Source organism: Passer domesticus, chromosome 30 (genome assembly GCF_036417665.1).
Source record: "Passer domesticus isolate bPasDom1 chromosome 30, bPasDom1.hap1, whole genome shotgun sequence".
Lineage (NCBI taxonomy): Eukaryota > Metazoa > Chordata > Aves > Passeriformes > Passeridae > Passer > Passer domesticus.
Genome location: NC_087503.1, coordinates 5,324,398 through 5,340,734, shown reverse-complemented (window position 1 = coordinate 5,340,734; position 16,337 = coordinate 5,324,398). Strand labels below are relative to the sequence as shown.

General features: G+C 55.6%; 1 protein-coding gene across 1 annotated transcript; it reads left to right on the top strand.

Moving 5' to 3' along the window:
* Positions 1-11,245: 11,245 nt before the first annotated feature.
* Positions 11,246-12,401, top strand: LOC135287724 (olfactory receptor 14J1-like). Its single transcript, XM_064400935.1, has one exon. The coding sequence runs from the start codon at positions 11,246-11,248 to the stop codon at positions 12,176-12,178; it is 933 nt and encodes a 310-aa protein (XP_064257005.1). The 3' UTR covers positions 12,179-12,401.
* Positions 12,402-16,337: the final 3,936 nt, after the last annotated feature.

Genomic DNA, 16,337 nt, shown 5'->3' with positions numbered 1-16,337 from the left:
AGCGCTGCGGCCACACGCCTGCTGGCCCGGCAGGGCTCAGCCCGGGCCCTTGCCGCACGCTGCCGCCCAAGGCACGGCTGCCAGAGGGCGGCAGCAGCGCCCGGGCCAGGCGGGGCTCCACGGCGCCGGGCCCGGATGGCGCTGCCGGGGCAGCGGGCGGGGCTGGGGCCGAGCTGCGGCGGGCCGGGGAGGGAGCCCGGCCTCGGGGCTCACCCATGAACCTGACGGCCGCCTCTCGCAGGGGCTCCTGGGGGCTCTCCAGGTAGCGCAGGGCCCGGCGCAGCTGCTCGGCCGCTCGGCTCGTGTCCTCTGCCAGCTGCAGAGAGCGGCAGCAGGGAAGGCTCGGCGCGGGCTCAGCCCCTGTGGCGGGCGCTCCCTGCGCCCAGCCCCGGCCTCCCCTGCCCGCACAGCCCTGAGGCGCGGCCAGCAGCCGCTGGCGCCGGGCTCCGCAGGGGGCAGAGGGCCGGCTGCTGCCCGGGGAGCCGCGGGGCCGCCCCGCAGCGCCGCCGGTTCTTAAGGCTGTTCTTACCAACACCTCGGCAAACGCCAACAGCTTCTCTGCCTCCACCAGCTCTTTGAGATCCCTCCTCTTCAGGAACCCAGCCGCACAATGCAGCGTTTCCCGAGAAGCCTGGAGAGCAGCAGAGACCCAGAGATAGCCCCACAGCCCAGGGCACAGGACTCACATCCCTGTGCCACAGCCTGGAGGAGGCTGCAGCTCGGGATGTGAGCAGGGCAGCCGGCAGCCCAGCCCCCTGCCAGGGGGACACCAGCAGCCCACGAGTCCTCACCTCGGCCACACGCTGATTCTCATCGTGGCAGTGGAAGAAGAGTGCAGGAAGGCTCTGGCACACCACTGACTTAAGAGGCTTTTTTCCCTCCTCTGCTACCAAATCCATCACCTTGAAGAAGAGGTCAAGGGAGAGCAGCTGCACATGGCTGTTGTCCTGAATGAAAGAAAAAAACTCAGCGCCATCTACTCCAGGCCCACCTGAAGAGTACAAAAATCCACAGTGCACAAAGTTTCAGGGCAGCACCCAGTGCCCGAGGCTGGGGATACAAAGCCTTACGTGGTCGAAGAGCAGCAGGAGAGCCTCAGCCAGCTTCGGGGCAGTGGTGCTGGATACCAGCATGTCTTTGCTCTTGAGCAAATTAGTGAACACAGAGAGCGTCATGCCAACCAGCTCTCCGTCTGCATCACCCAGCAGCTCCAGAAGGCTTGGAGACAGAGTGCCCATTCTCCTGGCCTGTGTGGAACACAAGGCTGTGCTGGGAAGCCATGGACGGCTGCAGCGCCAGCACCACCCTGACACTGCAACCCCACCCTGCTGCTGCAGGGCCCACAGGCCAAAGGCCTGCCCCAAAGCAGTGGGGCAGGTGAGGCAGGAGAGCTGGGAGCAGCTGCCTCAGCTGCCTCAGCCCTGCCAGCCCATGGGGCTGCTTTCCCCAGCGCAGCTTCAGCCGCTGCCCCTTCTCACCATCGAGGGATCCTTGCTGAGCACCACGAGGCCTCTGAGCGCCAGGCGACGCCTCTCCCTGCACTCGTTCCTCAGGTGCCTTGACATGATCTCCAGGATGATGTCAGCACATTCCCTCAAGTCCAGGCACTCGAGGACCTGAAAGGCACAGGGCAGTGACAGGGCACCCGGCCAGCAGCAGCCCGGAACCGCACAGGGCTGGGCCCAGGCAGCAGCACAGGGTACGGGCACCGTCCCAGGCAGCTGCGGCTACGAGAGGGCAGAGAGCTGGGAGGCAGCTCAGCCAGGCAGCGCTGGCCTTCAGGCTCACCTCCACAAGGAACGCCAGGCCGGGCAGATCCCAGTGTGGCTCCTCTCTGCTGAGCAGCCCAAGCAGGCGGAGAGCAATCCCAGAACACAAGGAGAGAGAGACACGGCGCATCTCTCTGGAAGGGGAAAAAAGACACCAAGAGCCTGAGGTGGGGGGACCAAACCTTGCCCAGGACTGACTCACAGAGGTCTGGTCTTTGCCCAGCATCCCTGGAGAGGATGTGAGCGCTGTGGGAGGTGGCCCCTTCTGGGCACCCTCCTCTCCCAGCCTTTTCCAGTCTCCTTGGCCGTCCCTTGGTGACAAGGCCCTCTGGCCCATGACCACAGGGACTGTGTGGGGCACCCGGGCACAGGGCACAAATGCTGAGGGCAGTGTGGAGGAGAAGGGGGTCTCACCTGGCCAGCAGACCCACGGCATAGTGCTGGGTGTGAGCACACAGCAGCGTGTCCCAGCCACACTTACGCTCCATAGCCATCACCTCCTGGTCACACTCCAGTCGACAGAGCAGAGCCTTCATGGCCTGCACTGCAAACCTGTGTGCAGAGCAAAGCCCAGGTCACACTGGGAGCACTGGCACTGGCCACACGGGCAGGGGAAGGGCAGGAGGACTGGGACCTGCTGGGCTTGCTGGGAAGGCGGTGTTCCTCCTGGCATGCTCTCCAGAAGTTTTCAACTTCCTCTGGTGGCATCTGCTTCTGTGTGGTGATGACAACATGGAAGAGCAGAGCCACAAACAGGCGGGAGGAATGAAGGATCATGGCCTCATGGCATTTAGGCACAATGACCCAGATCACCAGAGTTGCCTGCAGAAGAAGCAGCCCAAGACAGCGCTCAGTGCCCTGGTGTCCATGGGGCAGGGCCCAGGGGCAGATGCAGGGGGAGCAGTGGGCCTAGTGCCCCCTGAGTCTGCCCCTAGCCCAAGTTTCATCCCAGCGACTGAGGCAGGGAGAGGATGGAGAGCTGCTGGAGAGGCAACCAGGTGGCAAGCAAAGGCCAGTTCCAGAAACTCACAGCCAGGGCAAAAACGTCCTTGTTGTCCCCATCGGAGATGCATGTGCTGTGCACAGGCCAATCCTCCATCACACAGAGCAGTGTTGCCAGCACCTTCTCCATTGTTGGTTGTGATGAGCCTATGGCTCTCCACATCATTGCAGCAGCTCTGTGGGATCAGGGCTCTGTGTCAGGGGAATCGCAGTCACAGTACCATGCCCTGTGCAGCTGTGGGGGCACAGGTGACTGAGCCCCGGTGCCCTGAGGGGCAGGGAGGGAGCATTGGCAGCAGGGTGGGCAAAGAGAGGGGCCCGAGGGTCCTGGAGCTCTCTACCTGTCTGGCAGAGCCCATTGGACAGGCTGTGATGGGCCACGGGCCCTAAAGGCTGGTGAGCCCTGAGCTCTCAAGGCACGTGGGCCCCGTACCTGTCACACGTTGGGGCACAGTGCAGGAGGGTCAGCGCCACGTCTGCAGGGTGTTCCTCAGCCAGCCTCACAATGTCACTGTGCAGCCTGGCATCCACAGTGACGTGGGACATGAGATTCTGGTGGATGTTCTTCACCATGGCTGGCACCTGGAGGAGGCATGGGGAAGACCTGGAGCGCTGTCTATGGGAGCAACTTCCCCAGTTTCCCCCCAAGAAGTGCCTCCTTTCCCGTCACAATCTACTGGCCTCAAAGGCTGAGGGGGCCCAGTGACCGAGGCTTGAGGGGACACACGGCCCTGGGAGGCCTCCAGTCCTAGCCCCAGGCTGCTTACCTGCTGCTGATAAGGAACAGCACTGTCCTGGAAAAAATCCAAAATGGAAGCACAAATCTCAGGGGGAGTGGGCATGGCTCCAGTATTTTTCAAGGCCTCAATCTCTTCATTGTCAGTGTTTTTTATGACTCCATCCTCAGTCACTGATGTGGGAAGAGCCTGTGGCCAGGTTTCAGTCCCTGAGGTGTCCAAGTCTTGCGAGAGCCCAGCTGAATCTGGGCTGACATCAGGCTCTGCTTGGAGCTGGGTCAGCCCCGAGTCAGGCTCAGCTGGGCCCTCAGCTGCTGCGGTGTTGGTCTTTCTACGCCAAATGTGCGGGAATTTTCGGAACATCTGCCAAAGAATAAAGGACAGGGAAGCCAGGAATGCTCCAAGTGTAGTGCTTGGCTGAGCAGGGACAGCAGGCCCAGCCCAGGTGGGCATGGCTGCAGGTACCTGCGCTGTTCTGCGGAAGTGGCCACGGCTGGATTGCTGCTCTTGTGTGCGCTCCACGGCTGCATCTGGCAAAGAGCGAGCACAGCCAGAGCTGAGGGGCTGCGGGAGAGGCCGGAGAACACAGCCCAGCCCTGCGCTCCCCAGGCAGGGACAGCCTCGGGATGCCCCAGGGGGATGGAGCACGGCCACTGCGGGGTGTCTGCCTGGGCCCTCTTCCGTCCTGTCCATGGGCATGGCCCCAGGGGATGGGATGGGATGGGATGGGATGGGATGGGATGGGATGGGATGGGATGGGATGGGATGGGATGGGATGGGATGGGATGGGATGGGATGGGACGGGATGGGGCCAGGCTGGCTGCAGGCTCCAGTCCTACGGCCCAGCTCTGCCACTCACCGTCCTGCAGTGTCTGGATCTGCTCTGGCTCTTCAAGTTGCTCTCCTGAAGCAGCTCCAGGGCCTTTCTTATTTTTCCCCCGGAAGCATTTGAACAGGCTGAAAAATCTGCCTGCCATTCCACCTTCCAGCCTTGAAGGCACCTTCTAGAGAGATGCCTCAGGATATTGCCAAGTCAGCAATTTCAGTTGTGCCTTGAAGATTTCTGAGACAGAGAGGTCTCAGGATAGCTGCAGGACAGCAAGTCCTGCACTCTAGTCTTGGGCGCTCCTGCCACAATGACAGGAGATTCCTGGTAAATGACTCAGGTCAGCAAGTCCCACAGTCTGGCCTCGAGGTCAGCTGCAGGAACAACACCTCAGAACAGCTCCGGGTCAGACAGGAACGAGTGCACTGTGCGGGGGCTCCTCACAGCACCGCTCTGTCCCGTCCTGTCCCGTCGCCTGCTCCGAGTGCTGTGGAGTGTTCTTGTCACCACCAGCTCCTATGTCACCAGGTGTCACAAAGGACACACTCCTCCATTCCATGCCACGGTGACCGTGCTGCAGCGTGTCACAAAGGAACCTTGCACACACTGCCACCTGCCCTGGGGCCCTGCCCAGCCCACCCAAAGTGGCCCTGGTTGGAAGGAATCCCTGGCCCCAAGTGTCTAAGGCAGCCCGACAGGATCTTTAGGAAGGGCTCAGCCCATCAGCAAATGCTGCCCTGCTCTGCGGGCTCAGGGCAGCAGAAGGAGCCCCCAGGGCTGCCGAGGCAGCCGCGCTGGCAAGGGCACGGGGCCTTCCACGGAAGCTGGCACGGCTTCCTTGGGACACGTCCCGGCTGCTGGCCATCCTAAACCCGCGGCTGTGACAGGCACAGGGAACGTGTGGGCCAGGGCACCAATGCTGCTCTGAGCCCTGGGGCCCGGGCAGCGCTGCCATCAGCAGGTGTGGCAGAGTGCCCGCCCAAGCAGAGCTGCCACCCCCCGAGCCCTGGCAGCGCTGCTGCCCCTCTCCTGCCCCAGAGACCTGTGCCCTGGGGGGCTTGTGTGCCACAGGGAGCCAAAGCCCATGTGCACTGGGGGCTGTGCTCCTCCCTGCAGGGGCTGTTGGCAGCAGCACCTGGAGCACTGCTGCACCACTTGGTGTCTGTGAGAAGGCAGAGGCTGTTAGTCAGTCCTGAAATGATTTGCTCATGGAAGGAATTGGCAGTAGCACCACAACACCATCAGCTGCTGAGTTTCCCTGGACAATTGGATTGTTCAGGGGCACTGTAGTATTTCATTGTGATCTTCTGTCAGTTCTTCTGGGGAAAACACTAGCCCAGTCTGTGATGTTCAGTGCTCCATTTGCTGTGTGTCTGTCTATGTCTTAGCTGATGCAAAGCAAATATTTCCTCCAGATCCAAAGAGCTGTGCCTGAAAATTCACAGAGCTACATCCATTTCTGATTTTTTTAAAAAGTTTTCCAGAGCCCACTGATAATTTTCAAGGTTTTCAGAGAACCACAGAATAATGAGGTTGGAAGACATGTCTAGGATCATCAAGTCCAACCTATGCCCCAACACCTCAATTAGACTATAGCACCAAATGCCATATTCCACCATTTTTAAAACACATCCAAAGATACTGATTCCACCACCTCCCTGGGAAGAACATTCCAGTACTTTATTATTCTTTTGGTTAACTTTTTTTTCCTAATATCCAAACTGTACCTTCCCTGACGTATCTTGAGACTGTGTCCTCTTGTTCTGTCAGTCGCTGCCCGGTGGAAGAGACTGACCCCCACCTGTCTACAACCTCCCTTCAGGAAGTTGTAGAGAGCAATAAGGTCACCTCTAAGCCTCCGTTTCTCCAGGCTAAACAACCCCAGTTCCTTCAAACATTCCTCATAGGGCTTGTGTTCCAAGGCCCTCACCAGCCTTGTTGCCCTCCTCTGGACGTGCTCAAGCATCTCAACATCCTTCCTAAACTGAGGGGCCCAGAACTGGACACAGCACTCAAGGTGCGGCCTCACCAGCGCCGAGTACAGGGCAAGAATGACCTCCCTGCTCCTGCTGGCCACACAATTCCTACTGCAGGCCGGGATGCCATTGGCCTTCTTGGCCACCAAGGCACATTGCTGGCTCATATTCAACCGGCTGTCAACCAGCACCCCCAGGTCCCTTTCTGCCTGAACACTGTCCAGCCACACTGTCGCCAGCTTGTAACATTGTAGGGGATTTTTGTGGCCAAAACGTAGAACTCGGCACTTAGACTTATTAAACTTCATGCTGCTGGACTCTGCCCATCCATCCAACTGATCCAAGTCTCTCTGCAGAGCCCTCCTTCCTTCCAGGAGATCAACACAAGCTCCCAGCTTAGTGTCAGCTGCAAATTTACTAATGAAGGACTCGATGCCCTCATCCATGTTGTCTATAAAAATATGAAATAGGACTGGTCCCAGCACAGAGCCCTGAGGGACAGCACTGGTGACTGGCCGCCAGCTGGATGCAGCACTGTTCACCATCACTCTCTGGCCCGGCCATCCAGCCAGTTCCTAACCCAGCCAAGAGTGCTCCTGTCCAAGCCGTGGGCTGCCAGCTTCTCCAGGAGTGTGCTGTGGGAGACAGTATCAAAGGCCTTGCTGAAGTCTAAATAGACCACATGCACAGCCTTTCCTGCGTCCACCAGGCGGGTCAGCTGGTCACAGAAGGAGACCAGGCTGGTCACACATGGCCTACCCTTCGTAACCCCTGCTGACTGGCTCTGATACCCTGGCCATGCTGTAAGTGCTGTGTGATAGCACTCAGTGTGAACTGTTCCATCTTACCTGGTACTGAGGTCAGGCTAACTGGCCTGTAATTGCCAGGATCCTCCTTACCACCTTTTTTGTAAACAGGTGTCACATTGGCCAGTTTCCAATCATCTGGAACCTCACCAGTGAGCCACGACTCCTGGTAAATGATGGAGAGCGGCTTGGCAACCTCATCTGCCAGCTCCCTCATCACCCTAGGGTGAATCCCATCTGGTCCCATTGATTTTTAAATATCCAAGTGTCCCAGCAGCTCTCTGACTGCCTCCTCTTGGATAATAAGAGGACCATTCTGATCCCTGGCACCACCTACCAACCCTTGAGGACAGTTGTCATGAGGATAAGCTGTCTTACCACTAAAGACTGAGGTGAAGAAAACATTAAGCACTTCCGCCTTTTCCTCATCTTTAGTAACTACTTTGCCTGCTCCATCCAATAAGGAACCGAGGTTGGTTATACCCTTCCTTTTACCATTAATATATTTGTAAAAACTTTTTTTATTATTTTTAACAGAAGTTGCCAAGTTGAGTTCAAACTGAGCTTTGGCCTCCCTAATTTTTTTTCTACATGCCCTGGCAGCACCCTTAAATAATTCCTCAGAAATCACTCCCTCCTTAAAAAGATGATACATCTTTTTCTTATTTCTAAGTTCCTTCAAAACCTCATTACTCATCCAGACTGGACGTTTGCCTCGTCTACTCATCTTTTGGCACACAGGGACAGTCTGTTCTTGTGCCCTCAAGATCTCTGCTTTGAAGCACACCCATCTCTCCTGGACTCCTTTGTTTTTAAAGGCTGTTTCCCAAGGAATTCTCTGGACAAGTCTTTTAAATAGGCCAAAATCTGCCCTCCGGAAGTCCAGTGTAGAGATCTTATTGATATTCCTCCTTATTTCACCAATTATTGAGAATGCTATAGTTTCATGATCACTATGCCCCAAGCGGCCTACAACCTCCACATCACCTACCAGTCCATCTCTATTTGTAAACAATAGGTCTAAAATAGCCCCTCCCCTGGTGGGTTTGCCCACCAGTTGTGACAAAAAGTTATCCTCCACACATTCTAAAAACCTTCTGATTGCTGGTTTTTTGCTGTATTGAGTTCCCAGCAGATGTCTGGTAGGTTGAAGTCACCTACAAGAACAAGGGCTGATGATCCTGAGACTTTGTTCAGTTGTTTATAGAATAAGTTGTCCACCTCTTCATCCTGGTTGGGTGGACGATAGCAGACTCCCAGTAGGATGTCAGCCTTGTTGGCCTTCCTCTTAATTTTTACCCATAGGGACTCAACTTCATCATCATTAGTCTCAATTCCTGTGACATCCAAAACCTCCCTAATATAAAGGGCCACCCCTCCACCTCTTCTCCCTTTTCTGTCTTTTCTGAAGAGCTTGTAGCCATCCAGTGCAGTGCTCCAACTATGTGAGTCATCCCACCACGTTTCTGTGATGGCAACTACATCATAGTCCTGCTGATGCACCATGGCCTCCAGCTCTTCTTGTTTGTTACCCATGCTGCGTGCATTGGTATACATGCATCTCAGCTGGGCTGCTGATTTCTCCCCTAACACAGTCTTACCACCCCTGGGCCTGCTTCCAAACAGCCCAGCTGCATCCCCTTCCCCCTTCAAACCTAGTTTAAAGCCCTCTCAATAAGGTCTGCCAGTTCATGAGCTAAAAACCTCCTACCCTTAACAGAGAGATGGAGCCCATCTGATTCCAATAGAGCAGGTGCCATAAAGGTTGCTCCATGATCAAAGAATCCAAAATTTTGCCGATAACACCAACCCTTGAGCCATTTGTTAATGATATAAATTTTCCTATTCCTTTCATTATTTTTCTCTGCCACCAAAGGGACTGAGCAGAACACTACCTGTGCACCTGTCCTATCAACCACTTGACCCAGTGCCCTAAACTCCCTTTTAATCACCTTGACACTCCTCTTTTCAATCTCATCACTGCCAGCTTGGAGTATCAGCAGTGGGTAATAATCAGAGGACTGAATCAGCCTAGGAAGTTTCTCAGTGATGTTTCGTACCTGGGCCCCAGGGAGGCAGCAGACCTCCCTGTGGGATGGGTCAGGTCGACATACGGGGCCCTCTGTCCCCCTCAGAAGGGAATCACCCATCACGATTACCCTTCTTTTTTTCTTGACATTAGAGGTGGTAATCCTCTTTTTAGGCAAGTCATAATTGGGAGGCTCACTGGGTAGATGATTTTCCTCTAAATCATCTCTCTGGCTGTCTAGATCCAGTGCCTCATACCTATTCTGAAGTGGCACCTGGCTAGGGGATGGGGGGCAGGAGGGGTTTTTTGTTATTACCACCCCGAGCAGGGACCCATTTCCACTCCCCTTCATCTACCAGGTGCCCCTCTATTGCCTGAGAGTGAAAGACACATGAGCCCTCTGACTCCTGATGGGCCTCCCTTAAAGATGTAAGGGCTGAACTCCACCAGTCTATTTCCTTTTCACTATCCCTGATACTCCTTAACCTTTCAACTTCTTCCCTAAGCTCAGCCACTAGCGAAAGGAGGTCATTCACTTGTTCACACCTCAGGCAGGCCTTCTCCATAACATCCCCTGAAGCCACTGATAAGCTCAAACACTCCGGGCAGGAATGGGTCTGTACGGACACATCCTTTTTGGAGGGCTCTACTTGGTCATATACACTTGTACCAACCACGGATTTTGACCGGGTTAAAACCATTGCTTAGGAGAAAGCCCAAGATCAATCAACCAATAAAACAATACTTCACCAAACTAGCTGGAACCTGCAGCCCTGCCTGCTTGCCCTGCCTGCGCGAACTGCTGTGACCCTGTTTGCCTGCTCCTGTTCACCGCACTCCGCGTCGCCGCGCTCCCCAGAGGTCTCTTATAATGGGTCACTCCGGAACAAGGAAGCTCCACCTCCTGCTCCTGAGTGGCTCACAAAGCAATTAAGGTCATTAAAGTCCTTGTGCTGTGTCTGTGCTGCTGAGCTGGGCTGGGCTCCTGGCACAGAGGCAGCTCCTGGTAAGCAAGAAGAGCTTCAAAAGCACATTTCTCTTGATGAGCAGCTCTTCTGCCAGCCCAGCAGGGCTGGGGCACTGCCTGCAGCCAGCCCGGGCACAGCCCAGAGGCACAGAGAGCTTCAATCAGTCAGGGCTGGGAAGGTGCTGAGAAGTGCCTGGGGCAGAATCACTGCCAGCCCTTGGCACAGGAACCTCTGGCTGCAGGACAATGCAGCTGCAGCTCCTGGAGCCATCTCCTAAAGCTGGAACATCCCAATGCCTACAGACCCTGTGAGTACATTCTCTGATTGTCTCTTGTGCAGAGCAGCCAGGGGTGCCCAGGGCTGTCCTGCAGAGCAGGCTCCTGCAGCCCAGGGCGCTGTGCTGGGGCAGGGACTCTGCTGCCTGCCAGGGACAGCTCTCAGCCGGCCCGGGGAGCTGCTCCCAGCACTGGGGGACAAGATCTGGGGGGAAGGAGACAGCTGGTAAGGCTTTGAAGTGTTCTCCTTGTGTGGTGAGGATGCTGCATTGGTCAGGATTGCTCCCAGCATAACATTTAACTGCCGAACATCTACAAGTAGATTATACAGCTAACACAGCTAGTCAGGGGCTGGATAAAAAGGAAAATCCTGCTTTTTAAATCTACTGCTGTTGGTTGCCTGGATCGGAAATTCCATATAGATGTTAATCTCAGTTCAGATGAAGAAAAATAAAAACAATTTTCTCAAATCTGAACAAACCAGGCAGTGACAGCAATCACCACAGTTCACTTTAAAGGCAGCATCAGTGTCGATTTTCCAGCCTGCTCAGGGTTGCTCTGATGTTGCCATCAGAGCCTGCAGAGCCAGAGCTGCCCCTGGGTAGTGCCAGAGCTGGGAGGGGCCTGCAGGGCAGAGCTGAACCCCCAGGGCTGGGCTGGGCTCTGGCAGCACTGGCAGGGCCCAGCCCTGAGCACAGGGACCAGCTGCTGGTAGGGACAGCTCCAGGCAGCAGAGCCCTGGGCAGGCAGAGGCAGGGAAAGTGCCCCCAGCCTGTGCTGGGATATTTAAAATCGTCTCCTAATGCAACTATTCTATGATTAATTTTTATACAGATCCCCATGCCAAGGCACCACAAATGTCCAACAGCAGCTCCATCAGCCACTTCCTCCTGCTGGCATTGGCAGACACGCGGCAGCTGCAGCTCCTGCACTTCTGCCTCTTGCTGGGCATCTCCCTGGCTGCCCTCCTGGGCAACGGCCTCATCATCAGCGCCGTAGCCTGCGGCCAGCACCTGCACACGCCCATGTTCTTCTTCCTGCTCAACCTGGCCCTCAGCGACCTGGGCTCCATCTGCACCACTGTCCCCAAAGCCATGCACAATTCCCTCTGGGACACCACCACCATCTCCTACACAGGATGTGCTGCACAGCTCTTTTCATTTCTGTTCTTCATCTCAGCAGAGTATTTCCTCCTGACCATCGTGTGCTACGACCGCTACGTGTCCATCTGCAAACCCCTGCACTACGGGACCCTCCTGGGCAGCAGAGCTTGTGCCCACATGGCAGCAGCTGCCTGGGCCAGTGCCTTTCTCACTGCTCTGCTGCACACAGCCAATACATTTTCCCTGCCCCTGTGCCATGGCAATGCCCTGGGCCAGTTCTTCTGTGAAATCCCCCAGATCCTCAAACTCTCCTGTTCACACTCAAACCTCAAGGAACTTGGGCTCATTGCTATTAGTGCCTGTTTAGCACTTGGCTGTTTTGTGTTCATTGTTTTTTCCTATGTGCAGATCTTCAGGGCTGTGCTGAGGATCCCCTCTGAGCAGGGATGGCACAAAGCCTTTTCCACCTGCCTCCCTCACCTGGCTGTGGTCTCTCTGTTCTTCAGCACTGTCATGTTTGCTCACCTGAAGTCCCCCTCCATGTCCTCCCCATGCCTGGATCTGGCCCTGTCAGTTCTGTACTCGGTGGTGCCTCCAGCCCTGAACCCCCTCATCTACAGCCTGAGGAACCAGGAGCTCAAGGCTGCAGTGTGGAGACTGATGACTGGATGCTTTCACAAACATTAAACTGCTGGCCAGTGTCTGCAAATGACTTGTAATAAAAGTCATCTTTGATACTTTTTATTGGTATAGTTGTTGGGATTTTTTCCTTTGTTTTATATTTTTCACATTGACTACAAATAAATGTCATTGTCTGTGCCATTTCACATTTTGTTTCTCTCCATCTCCCCTGTGGCATTGACACAGACTGTGTCAATGACAGGCTGCATTCCTGGTGGCTATAAAGGAAATAAAAGATCTCCCAGCAGAGTTTCCTGCAGAGATGCCCTTTTGTTGCCTTCTCTGGAGCTGCAGCAGCAATGTCTGTGTGCAGAGCTGAGGCAGATCAGTGCTGGCACAGCAGCTGTGCCCAGCAGCAGCAGCAGCAGCAGCACTTGGTGTTGCCAGTGCTGCTGCCGTGGCCCTGCCCCGCTGCCCTGGTGACCCTGGTGTTGCTGCAGGGCCTGAGTGCTCTCGGGGCCGGGCACAGTCCTGGGGGTGGCAGTGCCGGGGCTGCAGCAGGGACAGGCCATGGGCACTGCTGGGGCAGTGCTGACGCCTCAGGCCAGGGCCTGGGGGCTGCAGGCTCCTTGCCCAGGCTCTCTCAAGAACACGGCCAGGCCAATGCTCAGCACAGAAAAGCCCCAGGGTGAGCAGCCCCAGGCTGGCCGTGGGCAGGCTGGGGGCAAACAGCATGGCTGGGGCTCTGCAATGGCCCTGGGGGAGACAGGAAGGAGCAGCAGAGCAGGGGCTGATCCATCCCCAGGGTGCTGCACAGCCCAGGGCAGCGTCCCAGGGCATCCTCATGGAGCTGCCAACAACATCCCCCCTCTGCAGCCCTGGCCTCTCCCCCAGCTCACAGAGGTGCCGCATCCTTGCAGGCACAGCCACGGCAGCACTGGCTCAGGAGCCCCTGTTTGCATTGCACAGAGCAGGCGGGAGCACCCCCATGCTGTTGATGTGGGGACATGAACCTGAGGGAGCACAAATGCCATCAGCCCCTGGGGCCAGCAAGGGCTGGGGGACACCAGGGGAACCACTCAGCTTTGTCCTGGCCTCTGCAGTCAGCCAGAAAGTTTGTTCCCATCAGCTGGGAGTTTCCTGTGCCACTGCAGGCGCTGTTGCTCAGAGCAGGGCAGCCTGGCAGCCACCCCCAAACGGCCCTCAGGATTTCCTTTGCTTCACTTTTTCTTCTTTACTCCTAGCAGTACAAATTTCTTCCTATTACCCATCCCTGTCCCCTCCCCTGCAAACAGCCCATCCCTGTTTGCCCTTTCCTCTCTGGCCCCACTCCCCATTTCAGTTCCTGACTTGGCACCATGGGTAGAATCACTGCCCTGCTCCTGCTGGCCACACCATTCCTGATCCAGGCCAGGAGCCACTGGCCTTCTTGGCCACCTGGGCACACTGCTGCCTCATGTCCAGCCTGCTGTCCATCAGTCCCTGCAGGTCCCTTTCTGCCTGGCTGCTCTCTAGCCATTCTGTCCCCAGCCTGTAGTGCTGCAGGGGTTGTTGTGGCCAAAGTGCAGGACCCGGCACTGGGACTTGTTAAACCTCACCTTGTTGGATTTGGGCCCTGGATCCAGCCTGTCCAGGGCCCTGTGCAGAGCCCTCCTCCCCTCCAGCAGATCCACAGTCACACCCAGATGGTGTCATCTGCAAATTTGCTGATGCTGGACTCAGTCCCCTCATGCAGATCATCAGTGCAGATATTGAAATCCACCCTGGCTGGCTCTGATCCCTTGGCCATCCTGTGGGTGCCCTGTGATGGCTCTCAGGGTGATCTGTTCCATAACCTTGCCAGGCACCCAGGTCAGGCTGACAGGCCTGGAGTTCCCCAGATCCTCCTTCCAGCCCTTCTTGGGGATGGGCTCACACTGGCACCTCCACTCCTCTGGGACCTCCCTGCTGAGCCAGGACTGATGGTAAATGATGGAGAGCAGCTTGGGGAGCTCATCCACCAGCTCCCTCATCCCCCTGGGATGGATCCCATCTATTCCCAGAGACACCTGTGAGCACCTGAGTGGTTCAGCAGGTCCCCAGCTGCTTCCTCCTGGATTCCAGGGGCTGCTCCCTGTGCCCATCTACCAGCTCAGGAGAACACTTGTCCTGAGGATGGCCTGTCTTACTGTTGAAAACTGAGGCAAAGAAGGGGTGAAGTACCTCAGCCCATTCTTCATCTTTGGTAACCATATCCCTCACAATAAGAAATGCAGGTTATCCTTACCCCTCCTTTTGCCATTAATGTGCTTATAAATACATAATAATTATCCTTCACAGAAGTATCCAAGTTAAGTCCTAATTGATCTTTCACCTCTCTAATTTTTTCTATCTGCACAACCTAACAACATCCTTAAACATTTCTTGATTTACCTGCCTCTATGTCCAAAGGTGCTGCACCCTCTTTTTAACCCCTAAATTCCTGCAAAAGCTCCATGCCCAGCCAGGCCAGTCATTTCCCCCTCTGGGTCATCTTTCTGCACAAAGGGACAGCCTACTCTTGCTCCATCAAGGTTTCTTTGCTGAAGTGTGTCCATCCTTCCTGGAACCCTGTGTTTTTAAGGGCTGTTTCCCTTAAAAGAATCAGTTCCTGATTTGGTACTCCCCAAATCTGCATCCTTAATAGGCCAAAGTCTGCCCTTAAAAGTCCAGTGTAGACGATTTATTGATGCCCCTCCTTCTTTCATGGAATATTTTAAAACTTAATAATTTCATGGTCTTCATGGTCACTGTACCCCAAACAGCCTCTGACCAGCACTTCTCTCACCAGCCCTTCTCTGTTTGTGAGCAGCAGGAGACAGAGCTTTCCTTGGGAGTGGGAATTGCAGGAAACATCCCCAAAGTGCAGCTTGGAAGGTTCAGCCTGGAGCTGAGGAGAAAGCAAAGTCCCTGCCAGGGTAGAATTGTGGTGCTCGAGGTGTGGCAGCGTGAGGCTGGGCCATGGCCGGCTCTGTGTGCCAGGAGCCGGCAGCGCTGGGTGCAGGGAGCCCAGGGAGGGCACAGAAACGCTGGCTGAGAAATGCTGGGGCACAGCGAGAGGGGCGAGTGCAGCCGGCCAGGGCACAGGAGCAGCACGCACAGGGGGCACAGCCTGCAGGACAGATGGCCGAGGGCTGGGCAGGGCTGGCAGGGCCACAGGCACCCAGGCCTTTGTGCCCTGGGCTCGGGCAGCGCCTCTGGAGGCCCCACAGCAGGAACTTTCCTGGCAGGGGCTGCACTTTGGCCCTCCCTCGGCCTCCCTGGCCAGGCTGGCAGGGGCTGCAGGTTTATGGCATTTGTCCTTGCTGCCCCTCACATCCCCCTGCCCCACAGAGAGCCCCGAGCCACCCGTGAGGGACAGGCCCTGCTGGCCCAGGCTGGGCTCAGGGCTTGGCCTTTCTGCTTCCCCCAGCCAGCCCCGGCCTTGCTCAGCATTGCAGTTCCCTGCCCAGAGCCTTGGGCTCCCTGCACTCCTGGCCTCAAGGATCTGCTCTCAGCAGTCCCTGGGGAGCCTTTGGCACTCCCTGCCCTCCCTGGGGCCCAGCCATGCTCCAAGGCACTTGGAGTTTTGCTGCTGACTCCTTGAGCAGCTTCTTCATCCTTCTCTCAGTGCCTGAGGCTCCTGGACCCAGCCCCAAATCCACCGTGGGGCTGATTAAAACACAGAAAGCCCTCAGGAGCTCTTTGTCTCCCTTCAATTGTCTTCTGGTCTCCAGGGCTTGTGCAGTGATTGGAGTCAGTTTGGAGTTCTGTTAAGGAGGAAGATGTCAAAGTGCACCTCATGATTTTTGGTTTTTTAATCACATGTGTGGGTTTGGTTTGTTTTTTTTTCATTGCAGAGAAAAGGTGATAGAAGCATTCCTCAAGTGATCTTGATGCTGAATGTCTCCTGAGGAGGTCTGGAGAAGAACAAGCCCCTTTTGGGCTGACCCTATTTCGACAACCTGCTCCTCACCCCCAGCCTCACCATGTCTGTCATAACCCACCTGGGACTGACATCCCAAAATATCAAAAAATGTTGCTGTAATTTATTCTTTTATTTTATTCTGTAACACATCATTTTGTGTGATTATTTAATTATGTATATATTTATTTTCATTTATAATATTAACAATGGTTTTTCTTACCTAGTTTTTATATTTGCATAAAAAATCTATACATTTTTACTAGCCAAGAACATTAATGTTCTTTGGTTCTATGTAGCACA

Excerpts from the sequence above, each read along its gene's own strand:
- LOC135287724 (XM_064400935.1), top strand. The coding sequence starts at position 11,246 with ATGTCCAACAGCAGCTCCATCAGCCACTTCCTCCTGCTGGCATTGGCA.